Genomic DNA, 19,774 nt, shown 5'->3' with positions numbered 1-19,774 from the left:
AAAACGACAGGTAAATGTATTCCACATGATGTCACTATTGGAAAACCATGATTCTCTTTAAAAATTTTTTCTATTCTCTTACATGTTTCTGTTCTTCTTCTTTCTATTTTTCCTAGCCATCATGTTGGAATCCCCACCCTCCGACCCCTGCCAGACACGCACACACCCCATGTGTTGGAACCCAGCAAGCGGGGTACAGCAGAGCCTTCTCCACTCTTGTATCTGGCTTCCTTGTCTGTCCTGCTCCAGCTGCCGCCACCACAAGCCTCACCTCTTCCCTTCACCCTCTGCCTCCAAAAGCAGTTCTCTTTCTCTCCCTTTCCAAATCAGAATGTTCCTGGGCTCTGCTTTAAGGTCAGGGATCACAGATTCTGCCCATATCTTTGATGCTGCATTTTGTGATCATTGAGCCCTGACTTCAGCCCTTATGTTAAGGTGTAGCCCAGCATGTTTAAAAAAAAAAGCGCTGAGCAAAACTTGGGGTCAGCGCTGTGGCACAACGGGTCAACCTCTGCCTCTGATGCAGCATCCCACATCAGAGTGCTGGTTTAAGCTCTGGTTGTTCCACTTCTGATATAGCTCCCTTCTGATGCTCCTGAGAAGTCAGCAGAATATGGTCCAAGGACTTGGGTCCCTGCCACCCCTGTGGGAATCCTGGATGGAGCTCCAGCCTCCTGGCTTCAGCCTGGCCCAGCCTTATCTGTTGTGACCATAGCGGGAGTGAAACAGGGGATGGAAAATCTCTCTGTCTCTGTCTATCTTTCTCTATAACTCTGCCTTTCAAATAAGTAAGTAAATCTGGGAGTGTACAAGAGTGAGCAAAGTAAAAATATCAGAGTCCCTCAGCCACATGATGTTGAAGTCAGCTTAGAATAGGAAATTCAGCCTTTTCATAGCAAAGTACTAAACAGGCTGTTGGCTATGGGTCATGTACATGGACTTGGACTGCTTCTCTTGGGTGCTTGGTCTTGTTAATTTTACACTCATATCTCATCAAACAAGCTGGCTATACAGTCCCAAAATTCAATTCCATGGTGGTTCTCTAACTTTGTACTGACAAAAATCCACTTCAGTTCATTTACCAATATTAGGAATTCCTGATTTTAAGCATCTAGTTTAATATGAGTTTTTCAGTACTTTAGGTGACTAAAATTATATTTAATTTTTGATATCTGTACTTTTAAGTAAAATTAGACTGGGAATTTTACTGTTTTGTCTTCACTTCTCTTTTTAAGTAGATTTTTTTTTGCATACATACATTGCATTTCTTATCAGTACCTCCAAATTGATCCTTCAAAGCTTAGACATGTAACCCCAATAAAGAAATAATAAAAGCTGTTGCAAGATTTAAGCACCTGCTGTGTGTGTGCGCCAGTCTCTGTGTGTAATCCTTGAAGAATCACTGGAAGGGTATTAGCATTAAACAGCCTCTCCATTGTACAGATGCGGAAGTTCAAGTTCAATAACTTGCCCCACAGTCAACGGAAATGGAGGAGAACTTGTAGGCAGGTCTGTCTGGCTTCCCTGTGCATGCTCTTTCCTCTGGGTGACTTGGTTCTGTCTTCAGCAGGTTTTATCAGTCTTCCGACTACATTAGTGCGCGGCGAATATGAACCCTCTGATGTCTCATGCCTTCATTCTGCCGTTTTTCCCTCTACAGAAAAAAATATTTTAGGATATTATTTCTATGGCTAAATCAGTAGGTGAAATAAATGCCATGTCACTTCCAAAAATTATGTCCTTGGAAGCAGATAGTAGTAAATTTCCAAATGTTGGCTTGCTATCCTGTTTAACTTCTGTGTGTTTTGACAGCTGGGGAGGAATATGAAGATGGAATTGAAAGGACTTGTGACACCCTGCTTATGTGCATCGTCACGGTGTTGAACCAGGGCCTCAGGAACGGCGGGGGCGTCGGGGACGTGCTGAGAAGGCCGTCCAAGGATGTAAGCCTGAGAACTCAGATTACTGTTTAACCTCTCCTACCAGAATTTGCAGTGTGGCTTTGGTTTCAGGAGAGCACTTGTGCATTTTACAAGGCTGCTTCAAAAATTTCATGGAAAATAAAATTAAAAGATAAGCTTGTTTGGGTACAAAAAATCTTTGAAATTCACACATAGTTTTTTTTTAAATACACACATTTTTTTTCATAAATTTTCAACAGACCCACTCCCCTTTTATGTGGGAATTTCAAAAAAATTGCACCCAAATAAAATTATATTTTAATTCCATTTTCTAGCAATTTTCTGAAGTACACGTATGTGATTTTCTTTAACATGTAATGGCATAACCATTAAAACCAATTAATTGTATACTAGTATTGCATAGAAATATATAATGTTCTAAAAAAAAATCTGTGCGTGGCAGTAAGGTTATGCAGTGTTCCCATGTCTCACCTGTGTATTGTGTTACAGTGACCAAAGCTTGGCTGTGACTTTGTACAGGGGTTCACTGTTCCAGGAGTAGCAAAAGTGAGGCTGCCTCTTCTCTACTGGGTTTCCCAAGCACAAAGATTTACTCTTCACTTCTGCATAGGAGTAGGCTCTGTTACTGATCCGTGGTGAATCTAAACCTTAAACAAATTCTAACAGGATTTCCTCTGTTAAAATGGCAAGGCAGAGAAGTCTCCCAGTAATTGCACAATTTGGGAGCACGACGGATCTTAGTTCTCCAAGAGGCCAGCTGTAGCTTGTTGTCAAGTCATCTAATGTCCCAAGCCCAGGTCCCGCATCTCTTGAGCAACTGGATTGCCCAGTCGCTAAGGTGCAGTTCAGTGCTGCTCAGCAGGTAGATGTAAGCGTGCATTGTTTGCACTTGACCCTGTAAGAACGTAACGTGCTCCGGAAACTGACAAATCACTGGGTCCTGCTCAGCTCCCTGACTTCTGGCCTTTGGGACTGGTATTTAACTACCTCTTGGGGAACATCTGGAACAGGGGCCTGCTGTGCCAAAATGCTGTTAGCAGAATGGCATAGTAAAGTGGTTTATAGAGAAAGGTAAATCCCTGCATTGAGAGAAAAGTATGTCAGCCCTGGTGAAATGGAAGGGGCTCTGGGAATCGGCAGGGCAGTTTACACTTGAAATAAAGATCGTAAGTGAGTTCTACTTGCTTTTTCCAACTTGCATCACTACTGCTATTCATTCTGCAAGCACAAATGTATTCTCTGTACCAGATGATGTACTAAATCCACATGCTTCGAAGATGTGGATGGGTTACACATGTATTTTTAAATTTGTATTTCAGGAGCCCTTGTTTGCTGCCCGAGTGGTCTATGATCTCCTCTTCTTTTTCATTGTTATCATCATCGTCCTTAATTTGATTTTTGGTGTTATCATTGACACCTTTGCTGATCTCAGAAGTGAAAAACAGAAAAAGGAAGAAATTCTGAAGACAACCTGTTTCATTTGTGGTAAGTGTTCTCCAGATGGTCAACTAATCAATGAATAAACTGTTCAGCAGGAAACAGGGGTGAGAATGATTTTTATTTGTCATGCTTTGGGAAAAATTATTTCAAAATGAAGGCTGGATACAATTCAGATTATGTAACTGAGCATCAGGCTGGAATTCTGCTTCCAGAAATAGAAGAATCATATCCCAAAGCTATCCTGTCATTATTTCTGCAATTCATATGCTTCTCTGAGTATAGAATGTGATACAAAATGCCAGAAAGTTTTACCACTGGCAAATGAGTTTTTAATTACAATAACATATTGTTTATACAGCAGAGTGATTTTTATGTAATTTTGTAAGGTTAGAAATCTAAGAATGATTTATCCAGCAGCTTGAACCTCTACGAACTGATATCACTGTGTTTTAGATTATGAGCTGTGCCATCTAAATTTTAAAGCTCTCTCTTCCTGTCTCTCTCTCACACACACAGCCCACACCTCCTCCCTTGCCCCCACCATTTCTCATAGACCCACCCCACCTTCTCTTTACCCTCCTCATTCTCTTTGTCTTGGACCCTGTCTCTGTAACCATCACCCTTTCTGGATGTCACCTCTCTAGTGGCCTCCTGCATCCTAGAATCTTCCGCCTTGTTTAGATAATCACCAGCTCTGGGTTTCCCTCACTCTCCATTTTTCCAGATTCCATTGGAGAATCTTTTGGTAAAAGCCACAAAATAAGCCTACAGCATGACTCTGTGTAACAAATTAGGTCAACAGTAAATCTGATTCCCTCCTTGGTTCATCTGCTGTTGACTGCCTCATTTTCCCTCAGTGGCTTCCGCACACCTTTCCAACATCATTGCAACAGCTGGGGCTGGACTGGGGGTAATGCTTAATAATGTTCTATACTCCAGGGAAACAAACGTAGGTTTGACGTGCTCTGTTATAAGGTGTTCATAATCTGCTGCAGGATGCAAATGCTAACAATAGTATTGCTCTCTTGTGTGTTGGGGGAAGTGATAAACAAGTTCTTGGGGAGCTGCTGGTACCTACAGGAGGGGCACCTCTGAAGGCTGGGGCAGGGAGTAGGGACAAGGACTCAGGAAAGCTTAGAAATGTTGATGATTGAGCTGAGGCCAAAGATGAAAGGGAGTTAGCCAGACAGAAGTGGGGAGAAGCGGAGTGCTCAGGATAAGCCGAGGCGCAGAGGGCAGTGCAGCCCAGTGGTGTCCTCACTCCCTCTGGGCAGCTCAGCATTGCAGAGCTGGGCATGCCAAGAGAAGAGGTCAGCCAGGTCATGGCCATGAATGTTAGGCAGATGGAGATTTGCCCTGCAGACCTCCAAGGCGAGTGACCCATTGAAGAACTGCACAGGGCTTCATGTTTTGTTCCAACCTCCGTGGCAGCTATGAGATGCCATTTGCTCCTCAGGGGACAGTCCTAGAGGCAGGGTAACCAGGTGGGCCGTGACTGCCACAGTCCGAGGGGAAGGCGACCAAAGTGGCCGTGCAGTTAAAAAGCGAAGACAGGGTCAGGAAGTATTCAGGAGATAGAGTGTTTGCATCTTGGTGGTTCAGATGCACCTGAGAGGTAGCTTGGGTTCCTGTGTGGGAGACTGAGTTTGGGAATAGGTGGAAAAGAACGAATTAGAAATGTGCTGGTTTAACTTAAGCAGTACTGACTTTGAGGTGCTACAGAGCATCTCAGAGGAAGCTGGTGGGCACAGGTCAGTGTGTGAGTCTGAGCCCTGCCGAAAGAGCCTGAACGGAGGGCAGGAATCGGGAGATCCTGTTTGTGGTGGTCCTGTGGGGAGTGCAGAGCAGCGATTCTGGGCTGGACCTTGCACTCGCCTGCTTAGGTTTCTTTCATGGGTCACTGTCCTCTCTGAATGTGCAGGACGAAGTGCAGCCTTTGGTAAGCAGACGTAATACAAGTGGGAAGTACCAGCTTTGAAGAGTTAAGAGAGGAAAAGGAATGTGCACCAAAAAGCCAAGAGCACCAAGTCACCGTGGTGTGCAGAAAGCCGTGAATGTGTGGCGCCGGGGAGGCAGGGATGCCCTGGGAGAGAGAACTTAGTTATCAGCTCAGGGAAAGCAGAGAAGGTCATCAACATGGTTGGAAAGAGCCTTCAGATTTCCTGCTGAGGAGGCGTCCGTGACCAGACGTGGAAGAGATGGCGCTGTGTGGACTGTGTGCAGGAGGAGTCTGCTGGAGGGAAGCAGCTTTTAGACTCAGATTGGATGGGCGAAAGGAAGACTGAGATGTGGCCAGGGAAGATGTTGTGCAATAGTCTATGGGCTTGGGGGAGGGAGAAGTATGCCCAGAGGGTGGAAAACACTTCTGATGCCTCCGATGATAAACATACCTCCTATCTTTTGGTGGGGAAAAGGGGCCACCCCGTGTACTCTTTCAAATTCTTGTCTATGTGAAATATCAACACTTCTGTTCTTCCCAGTGAATTTATGTGTAGTGCCTCCTTTTTATCTCTTGGTAACAGATCCCTCAGCTTTCCCAAGGATGGTCCTTCTCTTCCTCCGTGTCCTTGACCCTTACGAATGCCACCTCTTCTGAGGCTGTGTCCGTTCTCTCAGCAGCAGCCTGCACGCAGAATAAAAGATGATGATGTACTGAGTACTTCACATCTGAATTTCCACCTACAGTTTCTCTGCCAGTTTTATTCTGAAAAACAAGGACTGTGTGGTAGGCATGTTACAAACATGGAAGCAGAGATTCGGATCTCTTCAACATCCAGTTCGTAATCAGTAGAGCCTGGATTTGAACTTGGCTTTAACCAAATGTAAAATCCACTAAGCTGTATTATTCTCTTTAAATGATGGCGTCACAGTCAAGGTTCCAACTCAAGGACAAACAAGCCTGGGGACCCATCCAGGTGGAGGGGTCTAGTGCTGGGGGGCAGAGCCACTGCACGGAAGGGTGAGTTCCACAGCCCAGGAAAGGTGCTGCCTTGGAAACCCTCGCGTGTGTCTGCTGGTCTTCCTTTGCCACTGCTTCCTGCACGAACTTCGCAGCTGTCCTGTTGGGGGCACCACCTCTGAGAAAGCCTCTTGGGGGAAGAATGGGTCAGAGCGGTGGAAGCCTCATCTGAAGATGTGATTCTACCTTCTGTGTTCTAACAACAACAAGAGCAAACAGGAATAGCAAAATAAGCCCATCACTTAACCGAGATTCCTGCTTCTGTCTGTCTTCATGGACAGAATTCTCTTTGGATTTTCACAGCTACATAACAACCTACATCCTATAAATTCCTTAAAGTATCCCAGTGATTCTCAGCACCAAATTTAAATGCTCTCCTCAGGCATTGCTGTTAATTCCTGCTGACTTCTTCTGCCTCTAATTGCATTTTCTCCAGGGCCATCCCGGCTTCCTGCTTCTCCCCAGGCCCCTAAATAAGAGGTTTCGACTTTGTCATCTACCCCTTGCCCTCCCCTTAATACCCTCTTTATGTGGATGAGTGTCAAACATGCATCCTCGGCGCAGCCCCCGTCCTGCCAGGTGCTTCCTGTATTCAGTTGTTCACTGGACAGCTGCATAGGCGCGTCTTCCCAGCACCCAGTCACCATGTCTGAAACCAATGCCTTTCCATCTCTTTCCTCCAGCTTAGCTCCTTGTCCTGAGTTCCTGGATGCTCTTCTCAGTATGCCAGTGTATCCTTGGTGATCTGGGCTGGGAGACTCACTGTCACTTTTTTTTTTTTTTTGACAGGCAGAGTTAGTGAGAAAGAGAGAGATAGAGAGAAAGGTCTTCCTTTTTCCGTTGGTTCTCCCCCCAAGTGGCCACTATGGCCAGCGCACTGCGCCAATCCGAAGCCAGTAGCCAAGTGCTTCCTCCTTGTCTCCCATGTGTGTGCAGGGCCCAAGCACTTGGGCCATCCTCCACTGCCCTCCCAGGCCACAGCAGAGAGCTGGACTGGAAGAGGGGCAACTGGGAGAGAATCTGGTGCCCCAACCGGGACTAAAACCCGGGTGCCAGCACTGCAGGCGGAGGATTAGCCTAGTGAGCCGCGGCGCCGGCCCTCACTGTCACTTTTAGCATCTCCTGCTTCCTCTTCCAGGCGCACTAGCTACCATGTGCTGGTGAATCTGCTTTGGCATTCACACGTGCACCCTTGCACATTTCCCCACAGTCAAACCTGGTGTTTTTCCAGCTCACCCTGGCTCATACCCCTGAGCACCCTGCTTAGTGCTGCAAGCTCATTTTTCCACTTTGAATCCATCATTTCCTTACTCAAAAAACCATCAGTAGTAGCGTAGTCTTTAACTCTGAAACTCTGGGTTTTACTGGCATGTAAGGTGCCCCACAATCTGGCCCCTTCTTTTTCGCTCATGCTTTTATCCATTCTTTCTCCCAGTTGTAGCTCAAGCTCCAGTCCAGCTGCAATACTCACCTTTAACTTCCTGGATCTCTGTGTGTTCTCAGTTGTGGGAAACCATTTCAACAACCACTAAATGACAGAGCTACTGAACTGCATATTCTCTCTCGTGTACATGTGTGCACACAGCTAGCTACGATGCTGTTATTCCATGAGGCCTTATCTGGTCTTACCAACCAGAGTAAGCATATGTGCTCCTACAGTTCTTCTATCACAGTTAGATGGGATTATACATATTGTTGTCCTATCACTTCTGCTGAATGCTGTGTGCAGGCATATGAGTATTATAAAAAGTATATAATCTTTACAGTCAGATAGAAATGGTTCTGTGATGGTTCCACATCCTGGCTCTGTGAGCTTATCATTCTGAGCTATTGTTTCCTCATCTGGAAAATGTTGAATATAATGCCATGTTTTAGCATTATAGTGAGCATAAATGAAATCATGTGTGTGAAAATCTCTAGCACAATGATAAGCTAAGAGTCAGCTCTCAACACATGTTACTTTATCTTCTTTAAGAACTACAGGTCCATGTCTTACCCATTTTATATTTCTGTATGTGTATTGAGGATCATTTATGAATATTTGCTTAATGACTAACTATGCAACAAGTCAGCCCCAGTTTAGCATCATCTCTGTACTTCCGTGACTTATAACCTACGAAAGCAAGGTGAAACCAGAAGTAGCAAGTTGGTGTACACAGCAGACAGGAAGCTGAAAGCATTATTTCTGTGAGATGCATGTGTCCACAGGGACGTAGGGTAACGTATCAGGAACCCTAGGATGTTAGATCAGCCTGGTCTGTTTCCCATAACCTTCATGTTTATGCAAACTTCTAGATGACCATTTAGGTAATTTAAGTTTAATTTAACAGTATTTTTATACTAGAGAAAATATGATATTGTAAAGCAGAGAAGATTCGGTATGAACGTTTAAAATAAGTTAGAAATTTTTTTTTAGACCTTAAGAATTGGTCCCAGGCGCTTGGACAGCTAATCCCTGTGACCTTGGTAGCATAAAGGTGCACACTGTCTGCTCTCCTCCCTTATAGGGCCTTCAGCAGACGTGTGGCAAGTGTTGTAATGATGACTATCTTGATATGCACTCGTTCCTGGAACCTCTGGCCACATGTTACATCAGCTATGCATCATATGTGTTATCAAATTTAATTATAAGAATGATTTAGACAATTGCAATATCTGGGAGTTGGACTAGTAGACTATAAAATAGCTGTAGGTAATCTGGAAATGGTTCTTGGAAGAGAAGAGTTGAGTGTTAAGTTGTGATACCAAGGAGCAGAGGGCAGCATCTTTATAGCAGAGTTGGCTCCAGGTATGTACCTTAGGGCTACCCATATTAGGACAAGGGACGGTGGATCCTGTGACAGGCAGTGGCAGCAGTTGGAACTTCACCAGCGTTGGAGGCAATGGCCAGCTGTTGGAGAATCCAGATGACTTGCAAAACAATTACTAGCGATCCAGAAGGCAATCAGGGTAGGCTGGTCGTTAGTAAAAGACAGGGCAGAAGCAGCCAGCACAGAAACAGATTAGATCTTGTATGTGTATTAATCATTGACTTTGAATTACCAGAGATTGGAACTCCAAAGAGAAGGGGCTGTTGATAGACCAGAGGTGACAGAACAACATAGAAGAGAAAAAATTGCTGATAGGTTAGCAGTCCGATCATAAAGGTAGGATGTCCTGCTGTGGTGACATTAGGATAAGCCCAGTCATTCAGCCATGCTGGATGCCTCCCACTCCCTAAATCTAAGCCCTCACAAACTTGCATTCCACAATCCCTTTTCAGTCTCTCTTCTTCACTTACTGAATTATTCTTGCCAACTTCAGTTGAATGCCCGCGGTTTTCCAGACACTGAGCCAGGTACTGGTAATCCAAAAATTCATCAGACAGTAAAGCAGGAGAGGCTGAGACAGAGACCGACAAATTTTCTTAGTAAAGTGTTGCTGGAACAGTGAGGCCCAACTGGTATGTCTTTGGGGTTCAGTGGTGGCAGCGCTTGAACGGAAGCTGGAAGAGGGAATACCTACAGAGACAGGGGCCGGGGGGACAAATAGCAGATGGAGGCACAGAAGACTCCGAGGCCTTGGTGTGCTGGAGGGTGGTGGAACATCGTTTCCAGTTCCCCCGCCCACCACGACTTCATGCACAAAGGGGAAGAAGGGCTAAAGAAGCAAGCGTTTAGTGAGTTCATTTTGCTTTGCCTGTAAGAGAGCCAGGTGGATTTATCCAATAGACAGCTGCAAAGAGAAACTGAAGTTGAGGAGCGAGGTCGTTCTGGGGAGAAAGACCGAGAAATCATCAGCAGGACGATGGGACAGCACAGCTTAGAGAACAAGAACCTGTGACCGCGAGACACAGCCGTGACATTTCCCTTGCTGTCCCTCCCCCCACCTCCTTCCCCAGTCTTCCTCCGAATCCTGCACCCGGGCAGCTCTGAACACTCTGTCTCCTCCCGGAAGCCCTCACGGTACAGTGCAGGTGCTGAACGCCTGTGTCTGAAGCTCTTTGTGGTTTGCACCACACATACAGCGCCGTCTTCATTTCCAGATGCTCCCCCTCAGCCTCGTCAGATGTCCCCCAGTCCGCGCCACGCCATCTCTTCTGTCCACATGGCAAAATAAATGTTTATTTAACTCCTGAGTGAGCCTTCGCCTAATGAGAGGTGTTAAGTTGAGCAACTTATTAAATCGTTTTCACTATTTTCTCACCATAATAAACCGCTTTAATTATAACAGCATATTTAGATGTCTTTATGGTTATCAGCGTAGATAGATGCTCAGTAAAATTAAATACCTTTTATTACCATTTACCTTTTCTCCACTTGCTGTAATGGTGTTCCAGGGTCAAGTTTTTAAAGCTTTACACCCCTTTGAAACCTTTACAAATGTACCACTTTCCCCTCCTTTATGCTGCCTTGGCAGCCTGTACCCCTTGAGAATATAACACAAGCTGTTTCCTCTATCATATTACCAATTAATTGATAGTAGAAACATTGTTTTTATAGCTCCTTGCAATCGCTGGATGTTTCAGTTCAGTTCTGGGAAAATCTCCTTAATTCATTCTCTCTCTCTCTCTCTCTCTCTCTCTCTCTCTCTCTCTCTTTCTCACACACACACACACACACACACACACAGCTCAATTGGGATGTAATCCGTACACCTTACTGCTGACTCATCTGTTTTTCACTATATTCAGAGTGGTGTATTCCTCACCATACTCAGCTTGAGAACGTTGTCACTGCCTGCAAAGAAACCCCGTACACCCTTTAGCTGGACATACGTAAAGAAGCCCCGTACACCCTTTAGCTGGACATACGTAAAGAAACCCCATACATCCTTTAGCTGTTAGCCGCTCCCCAACCCTTCTGTCCTCCTCAGCCCAGGCAACCACTGGTCTCCTTTATGTCTCAGTGGCTTTGATTGGAATCAAAATATGTAGCCTTTTGTGACTGATGTTTTGAAGATTCACGTGATAGCATCTATCAGTGCATCATTGCTTTTCATAATAGAAAAATACTCCATTATATGAATGTCCCCTAGACTGTTTATCCTTCCATCCATTGATGGAAAAGGGGTGTTTCCACTTTGAGCAATTATGAATAATGCAGCTAGAACATCCATGCACAGATCTTTTTATTTCTCTTGGGTGTGAACCTAGGAGTGGTATAGGCTAGCTCCATGTTTAATGTTTTGCGGAACTGTCAAACCATTTGCTGAAGAGTATCAACAAAAGGCAAAGAACTGGTTATAGTGTTAAATGGGGCGACCAAGTTCAGCTGCAATAAGAAGGTAAGGGTTCTGCCGAACTAGAAGGTGAAGAGTCAGAAAGTATCAGGGAGAGAGTTTGGTGACCAGCAGGACAGCCAGCGCAAAGGCCCTGAGTCAGCAATCTGTGTCCAGAGAACAGCAGTGGGGCAGTGTGGTTGCATGGAGCCAGCAAAGAAGGGGATGAGATTTGTGTGGCTAGAAAGCCACAAAAGAGTTAAATACTGCATGCAATACCCTTTTGCTAACAAGTGTATTCATTGATTATCTGAAACACACACTTAGCTGGGCATTCTGTATTCCATCTGGCAGTAGTACTTGTAGGTCATTCTAAGAACTTGACCTGTACCCTAAGATGAGGATACATTGCAGGGGAGAGACCTCATCACATCTATGTGGCTGCTGGGTTGAGATGGGATGAGTAGGGTGACAGTAGAGATGGGGGGGGGGGCACTTGCAGGTGATAATGGCTCAGGACATGGAGGCAGTGAGAAGTGGTCAGATTTAGGACAGAATTTGGGTGCCAGAGGCCTTTCAATGTGGATTGGATGTGATGTGGGAGAGCCAGAGAAGATTCAAGGATGACTCCTAGGCTTTTGGCTTGAAGAACTGGCAGACTGGAGTCGCCACCGAACCAGAAGAGGAGGCCTGTGGGTGGAGCAGGCTTGGGGAAGAGGATAGTTTATTTGGGGCTTGTGGAGCTGATGATAAGTCAAATAAGATGAGACACACAGCCATCGGCCAGCTGAACTTTATGGTATTTTCCATAAAGACATCCAATAATGGAGTTAAAAGGTCAACCCTTTATTAAGGACATATTTTTAAAATTTATTCTGCTTTGAACCTTATTCTTTGAAGGGTCTTCTCCAGACCTGAATGCCCTTTTCAAACATTCTCAGGGAAAGAGTAGCCAGGATTGAAATTCAGTGTCCTGGTTTCTTCCCCAACATCTGAACTGCAAGGCTACGTTGCATCCCAGCCTCCCATTTCACTTGGCCATCGAATTCTCGTTTCCAGAGAGGTTTCTCTTCATCTCTGTTCATTCCCTTTCATCCAGTCTTCAACACTGAGGGCAAAGCATCTTCTCCACAACTCGTCTCTGCAGTATCTTTCCAGAGGCTGAAAATGTGCCTTGGAAGCTGCAAAGACCCTCCTCTTCCCGAAATGCTCGGGCCAGAGCAGCCTGGAAGACTGGAATGGAGTGAGAGACCCCAGTGCCTGCAGTACATACATTACATGATGACAAGTGGTTTTGAAGAGCTGGGTCTCTCAGCTGTCTTCTGTAACCCTCGCGCTGGAGAAAATGATTTCTTTGTTCTGTCACGATTGCCAAGTATGCTTTTTCTTGTACAGTCATTTTTTACCTTTTTTCTTAGACTTGTGGTCCATTTTAATGGGACACTTTTGATATGGCTATATTTTAAATTACCTGTGCATGTAGATTTCCAAGGATCCTGGAGAGAAAAATAAATGTGAGTTGGGAAGGAATTTATAAACTGTGGCCTTTTATTTTCCTGGGGTCTTGTGTACCAGCTTATTCTTAATTACAACATTTTAAATTAGCACACTCTCACAGAAAGCATTTTTTCACAATAATTATTATGTTGTGTCTTTATGCTACGTAGTAAGTGCTGATTAAATGGCAAGTTACATATTTTGTGTTTCCTGTGTTTTGCAGGACTCGAGAGGGACAAGTTTGACAATAAAACTGTTTCATTTGAGGAGCATATTAAGTCCGAACACAACATGTGGCACTACCTGTACTTCATCGTCCTGGTGAAGGTGAAAGATCCGACAGAATACACCGGACCTGAGAGTTACGTGGCCCAGATGATCGTGGTGAGTCCGAGGGTTTCCGCCTGCGTGGGGTTGCATTCAGCTGCTTTCACCTACTCTACCTGCCTGCCTCCTAAAATGTAAAACTTGTATCTGTCAGTTTTTGTTAACTTTTTAAAAAGAAATCTTTTCTGCTTTCAAAAAAAAAAAATTGAGAAAGAGAGGAGAGTCAGAGACAGACAGACTGACAGGCAGTGTTGCCTCTGTAAATGCCTGCAACAGCTGAGGCCAGGCCAGTTGCAGCCAGGAGCTGGGAATTCAGTACAGGGTCCCCTGTGAGTGACAGGGAGCCAAGAACTTGAGCCATCATCTGCTGCCTCCTAGGGTGCGCAGTATCAGGGAGTTGGAATCAGGAGTGAAGTGGGGAGCTGGCTCTATATGCAGTGGGTTAAAGCCCCAGCCTGCAGCACCAGTATCCCATATGGGCACCAGTTTGAGTCCCTGCTGCTCCTCTTCCAATCCAGCTCTCTACTATGGCCTGGGAAAGCAGTAGAAGATGGACCAAGTCCTTGGGCCCCTGCACCCACGTAGAAGGCCTGGAAGAAGCTCCTGGCTCCTGGCTTCAGATTAGCTCAGTTCTGGCCATTACGGTCATTTGGGGAGTGAACCAGCGGAATAGAAGATCTCTCTCGCTCTCTCTCGCTCTCACTCTACCTCTCTCTGTAACTCTGTCTTTCAAATAAGTAAAATAATTCACTGAAAAAAAAGAAAAAAGGAGCAGAGCTGGAACCCAAACCCAGGCATTCCAGCATGGGATGTGCAAGCATCCAGTGGCATTTTAACCATTGTACCAAATGCACACCCCTTTCGTTAACTTTTAACCAAGCCTGTCGTTATAGAACCTGCACATTGCCTAAGTCATGGCTCCCAGGAGGTTTCTTGCTTGTTTGAATGATGTCTAAGGCTCAGGTGCACAGATGACCCCTACAAGAGATTTCTCTGTGCAGGAGTGGTCCCTTCTCCGGGAGGTCCTCCTCCTCCTGACCTCGTGCCTCCTGCCATCGCTGACCTTTCAGTTCCCTGATTCTGGAGCTTCCCTACCGTCAAATGTGAACAGAAGATCCGTGCTTGAAGAATTGCTTGAATTTCGAAACTCAAGCATTTAGTGTCTGGGAAGAGTGTAATGTTGAATCCTAAAGGGAAAATATGGGGTTCCTGCTGGCATACGCTGTGAGCGGATTTGCCATTGTGGGTGATGGATTTTCACTGATGTTGGCACATGCAGTTGCCTGTAACTCCTCATTAAGGTCAGCACAGAGGGGTGGGTGTCTGGCCCAGTAGTGAAGACCTTGGTTAAAATGCCCGCATCTCACATAGGAGTCCCTGGCTGCAACTGCTGACTCCAGCCTCCTGCTAACGCAGACCCTGGATTACAGTGGTAATGGCTCAAGTGATTGGGTTCATGCAGCCCATGTAGGAGAACTGGATTGAGCTCCTGACTCCCAAGCTGCTATTGCAGACATCTGGGGAGTGTACCCAGCAAGCGAGAGCTTTCTCTCTCTCTGTCTCCAAATTTACACTTTTGCTTTAATTAAAAACAAACAAAAGATCAACAGAGGGAGGTTGTCTGTGATTCAGCGTTCCTTCTGTCTTACAGACACTTAAATAACTTTAATGCATCCTGATACACATTTAGTGAGTATCATTGTATCCAATTTAAATGCTGGTATTCTTATAATAAACATAGGGACATATAGGATTTTCTACTCTCGAAAATATCCCTACAAAATTGTGTTTGCTACCTGGGAAAGAGACCTTGGAGGACTTGTGATCCTCCTGTGTGCTTGGTCCTCGGGATGACACTGGCAGCACCAGTGCCAACAGCCAGGAGAGTGAGGTAAGCGTGGCTGCACAGCCTTCCCCAGGAGTTCAGCGTGTGCTTGGGAAAGCCCACTCCAGTGCAGGGGACAACCAGTGGACAAGTGCAGAGAGTAGCATGTTAACAAGGGGAAGCTGATGTAATAACCATTTCCCTTGCCTGTCAGTGTCTGTGGGTCGCAGGAGAGCTACATGTAAATTGAATTTTTACAACTCATTGTTTTTCATGCTTTTTTTTTTTTTTACTACTGTTATAAGTTGTTTTTTCTGCATTCTTCTATCAACAGTGGACAGAACCTAATCCTGTTTCTCTCTCTCCACTTTTGCCTTACTGCCTTCTCCCTTCTAAATCAGGAAAAGAGGTAATCATTTGAAGGAGACACATTCTGCATGAGCATTTGTACATTTCTGAGCCCATGTGCTTTGCTCCTGCTGCAGGTGTGAAGTGCTCCATTGCAAGAGTTGACTCTGCATCACTCTGTGTTGTCAGCATTTGAGCAGATTTGAGCAGTATCTGGTCGGCTCCTGTTGGTCACTTGAACTAAAAGATTTCAGAGAATAGGAGTCTGATGTATTTCCCCTTCACCAAGGAACTTGGGGTTAGTAAGAGAGGGGGGAAATGACAAACAACACATGTGTGTGTGCTTCAGAAAGTTCCTGGAAGAAGAGAATTAAAAGAGAATGTGAATTTTCCATGAACTTTTTGAAGTCCCATTGTAGACTCTGCCAAGTTCCCCAAGAATAGTCCACGTGAGACTCCACGAAGGCTGGAGTATGACGTCCACCTGGAAGGGAGTAGGAGGCGTTGCTCTGTGGGTGTGTGTTGGAGGAGAGGGTGAAACACAGCAGACAGCAGAGGATTTGGGCAGAGGTGTCTGCTATGTAAGGCTGAGTTCCTCTGACAGGGAACAATCAGAACAAATGCATTAATGGGGCACTCATGGGATGGTCAGTTGTCCAGTGTCACTGGCACAGTCACTTACAAAGGAGCTGGGAGAGACAGGACATGGAAAACCGACTGGACTTGCAGTTAACAAATGGAAGCATTTGGACGTATTTCCCCAGTAAGGGGGAGCTACTGAAGGTCGTGTCAGAGAGCACCTAGGACAGTGGTCGGGCCGTGGTGTGTGGCGCACTTGGCCAGGGCAGAGGTGAAGTCAGAGGTGCTGATGGGCCAGGGATGAGATTAAGGGGAGAGCATGGAGAGGTGGACGCCGGAGCCTGCGGGCCTGCTCACTGGGAGAAAGCGGTGTGTGTGTTCAGCAAAATGCCCGTGTTAGGAGGAGAAGCTGTGAGAACAGGAGGTGTGGTTCTGAAGGGAGACTGGGGGCCAGCAGTCGGGACCTGAGAACAGTGTGGTGGCAACAGCCTAAGCCCAGCTGCAGTACTGCCATTTATTTGCTGGGTGGCCGTGGGATATCGGGGTGAGTCTTGGGTGTCAGCAGTGTGTCTTGGATGTCATGGCGGTGCCCTGGAACCTGCCTCAGCCCCCGCCTCCTCCCCTAGAGTGAAGAAGCTGCTGTATCCCTCAGGAGCGGGGTGAGCCCAGTGAGCTGCTGCGTGCAAGTCCTTGGTGATGGCGGAGGGACTTGGCCAGGGACAGTCTCACCAGGACTTGCACAGAGACTGTCCACAGCAGCCATCAGATTAGGGGAGCTGGGAGGAGGGAGAATGTGTAAAGAGAGAAGAGAAAGTCCAAAACAGAGCCTGGGGATCCCCCGTTTAGATAACGAAGGACAAATACAGTAAGCAGAAAAGAGGAAATAGAGGAGGCACAAGGAGGACCAGGAAGTGCAGTGAGTCAGAGCTGAGAGGAGCTTTCATTGCCAGAGTCCAGCAGCCTCAGCTGCTGCATAGAGGCCATGAGCAAGGGCCAGGCCAGCGCCGTGGGTTCTGTAACGCCGAGGTCACCGAGTGCCTCCTCCGGAAGAGGGCTGCCGTGAAGATGTCCACTGCCTTCCACGTTCACGTTGTGTCATGTGCCTGCACTCGAGTGTCTGAGTACCCAGGACGTCTCCATTCTCATCCGGGCAGTGCACGTGCCGGAGGACAGACTCTGTTCCCGCGTGTTCACGGCCAGGAGAAGGAAGGGCGGTGATAGCTTAGGTGTGCTGGAAGCAGAAGGGTGTTTGCAGGAAGATTGTGCATGGATGTAAGTGGCCTTTGAAAATCTAAATATCTGTAGCTGATAAGCCCAACTCAGAAAATCTGTTCACTCCAAACTCTATGGAGATTACATCCTTGTAGTCCTGATCTTCCTAGAGAGAGATGTTAAGGAACATAGAAAGTTGAAGCCCATTAGCAGTTCATTTCAAAGATGATGCGTGTGTGTGTGTGTGTGTGTCTTTCTCCATGCCAGACATAACTACTCCTAACAGTGTGGTAGGAAACCTTCCAGACATTTCCCCACCACTCTTATTTTGCACCTTGAAAGTAGGTTTCTTGGGGGTGGGGGCAGGCACTGTGGCACAGGAAGATAAACCACTGCTTGGGGTGTCCACAGCCCATAGAGGAGCACCAGCTGTTGTCTCCACTTCTGATCCAGTTTGCTGCTAATACTCCTGGGAAGGCAACGGCTGATGGTCCAAGTACACCTGGGAGACTCAGGTGGATTTCCTGGCTGCTGGCTTCAGCCTGGCCTAATCCTAACTGTTGCAGGCATTTGGGGAGTGAACCACCAAATGGGAAATCTCTCACTGTCTCCATCTCCCTCCCTCCCTCCCTCCCTCCCTCCCTCCCTCTCTGTCACTCTGCCTTTCAAATAAATGACTAAATCTTTTTAAAAAGTAGGTTTATCTGGGGCAGGCGCTTGGCCTAGGAGTTAGCAAGTCTGGTCCCCAGCTTCCTGTCAGTGCAGAGCCTGGGAGGCAGCAGAGATGGCTCAAGTGATTTTGCTTCTGCCATCCACTTAGGAGACCTCAGTTGCATTCTGGCTTCTGGCTTTGCCCTTACCTAGTCCCATCAGTGTCAAGCTTTTGCGGAATAAACCAGCAGATGAGAGTGTGTGCTCGTGTGCCCCCTCCCCGCCCCCCAACTTTGTCTCTCAAATAAGTGTCTTAAAATTGTTCAAAAATGTATTTTCCAAGTTAATTTAGATATTTATTTACCAACAGGGCTTTGGAGGAAGTTTAAAATTCATAACTGATGTAGCTTTTACCCTCAAGGGTTAATGCAAAAGCAATCGAGGAAGGTCCTCATAATTGTTTACAAAACAACTCTGAATTCTGCCCGCTGTTTAAGAAAGTCTGCCTTGCACCCCGGTGCCCTTAGAAAATGCCTCTACCTTTTGGTGAAATGGGAAAAATAAGGCTAGAGCAGGTTTGGGGGCTATTTCTCCCTCTGGATATGCTTTCTCTTCAAGTGCTTTATACTTTTATCACCATATCAATAAAGAACGTTTATGCCGAGATCCTTTAAAAACATCGTCAATAAAGCCATATATTGTTTCCAAGAGTTAGGATCTTAGGAACCCTGTTTGTGCCTCTGCATCCATCCAGTGGTAGAATCAAAAGTCTAGAGTTTCAACTGAAACATAAAAACTTCTTGCCCCTGCCTTCAAAGTCTAGACCGTGCGGTTTAAACAGCCAGTGCCTGAATATTTGAATTACAGAGAGCGCCTTCTGGGATATCATCAGGGGAGATGTGAGCACATCAAGGCATTTGGGGATTGTATTTTCTCGTGACAAGCAAGCGCTCGCTTTTGATAAGAACATTGTGCTAGGATCGGGAACAGAAAATGAGAAGGGGAAGGAAGGACCATCAGGGAAAGTAAAAATAATGAAAGCGAATCCAGTAAACCGGAGGAGCGGGTGGAGAGGACGAATCCTCTGGCAATAGCAGTGGCTTCGGGCGTCACCAAGCCCCTTCGCTTCTCCCATTATCCAAACGATGGTGACCGAGGGGAACACAAAAAATAGACATCATTAGAAAAGAAAACGTCCAAGGCTTTTAGATGCTTCTCTGCCATTTTGGGGACATTTTCAGGTGTTCAGTGTTCATTTGCTGAGCTATGTTAGGGATCTCTGGGAGATACTACTTATTTGATGGACAGTGAGAGCCATGTTGGAGCAGGTGCCTTGCATGTCTGATGGCCTGGGCTGCTCCTGGGACCCCATTGGTCACTGTCCCCCTCCCCGGTGACCAGAGATTTGGGGGACCACTTCCTCTCTTTACTGCGTCCCACTGTTAAGCATTTCTGCTGTTTGAAATCTTGACTAACAACTGTTTCCTGACATCACAGCGATGCCAGGAAGACCATTTAAGTCCTATTTCGGTTAACATAAGAATTGTCTCCACACAACAGATAATTGCAAGCTTTCTGATGATCATGAGCAGGTCTGAGGTAGCTCTCCGTTCTGCGCAGTACCAGGGCTGGTAATATCTGTAATATGCCTGAAACGCAATTCCATAGACCTTGTGCTGTGGCCTGAAACACTGGTAGCTGTGCTGCTGGTTTGATGGCTAAGGATAAATAAGAAATCCTCTCTTCCCCCCCAGGAAACTCAAAACATTATTGAATGAATAAATAAAAGATCCAGTGAAATAATAAATCAGTGTT

The 19,774-nt window shown here is 46.1% G+C and overlaps 1 protein-coding gene across 1 annotated transcript in view; it reads left to right on the top strand.

Annotated features, from left to right (window-relative positions):
• Window positions 1–19,774, top strand: part of ITPR2 (inositol 1,4,5-trisphosphate receptor type 2) — a 525,149-nt gene that overhangs the window by 458,962 nt on the left and 46,413 nt on the right. Inside the window, exons 53-55 of the mRNA XM_062194964.1 lie at window positions 1,813–1,943; window positions 3,242–3,407; window positions 13,241–13,401. Coding sequence (XP_062050948.1) covers window positions 1,813–1,943; window positions 3,242–3,407; window positions 13,241–13,401 — 458 coding nt within the window. The remainder of the gene's footprint in view (window positions 1–1,812; window positions 1,944–3,241; window positions 3,408–13,240; window positions 13,402–19,774) is intronic.

The sequence above is a fragment of the Lepus europaeus genome, chromosome 6 (assembly GCF_033115175.1).
Source record: "Lepus europaeus isolate LE1 chromosome 6, mLepTim1.pri, whole genome shotgun sequence".
Taxonomy (NCBI): domain Eukaryota; kingdom Metazoa; phylum Chordata; class Mammalia; order Lagomorpha; family Leporidae; genus Lepus; species Lepus europaeus.
Note: the sequence above shows the minus strand (reverse complement) of the source record. Positions and strands in the feature narration are given on the sequence as shown.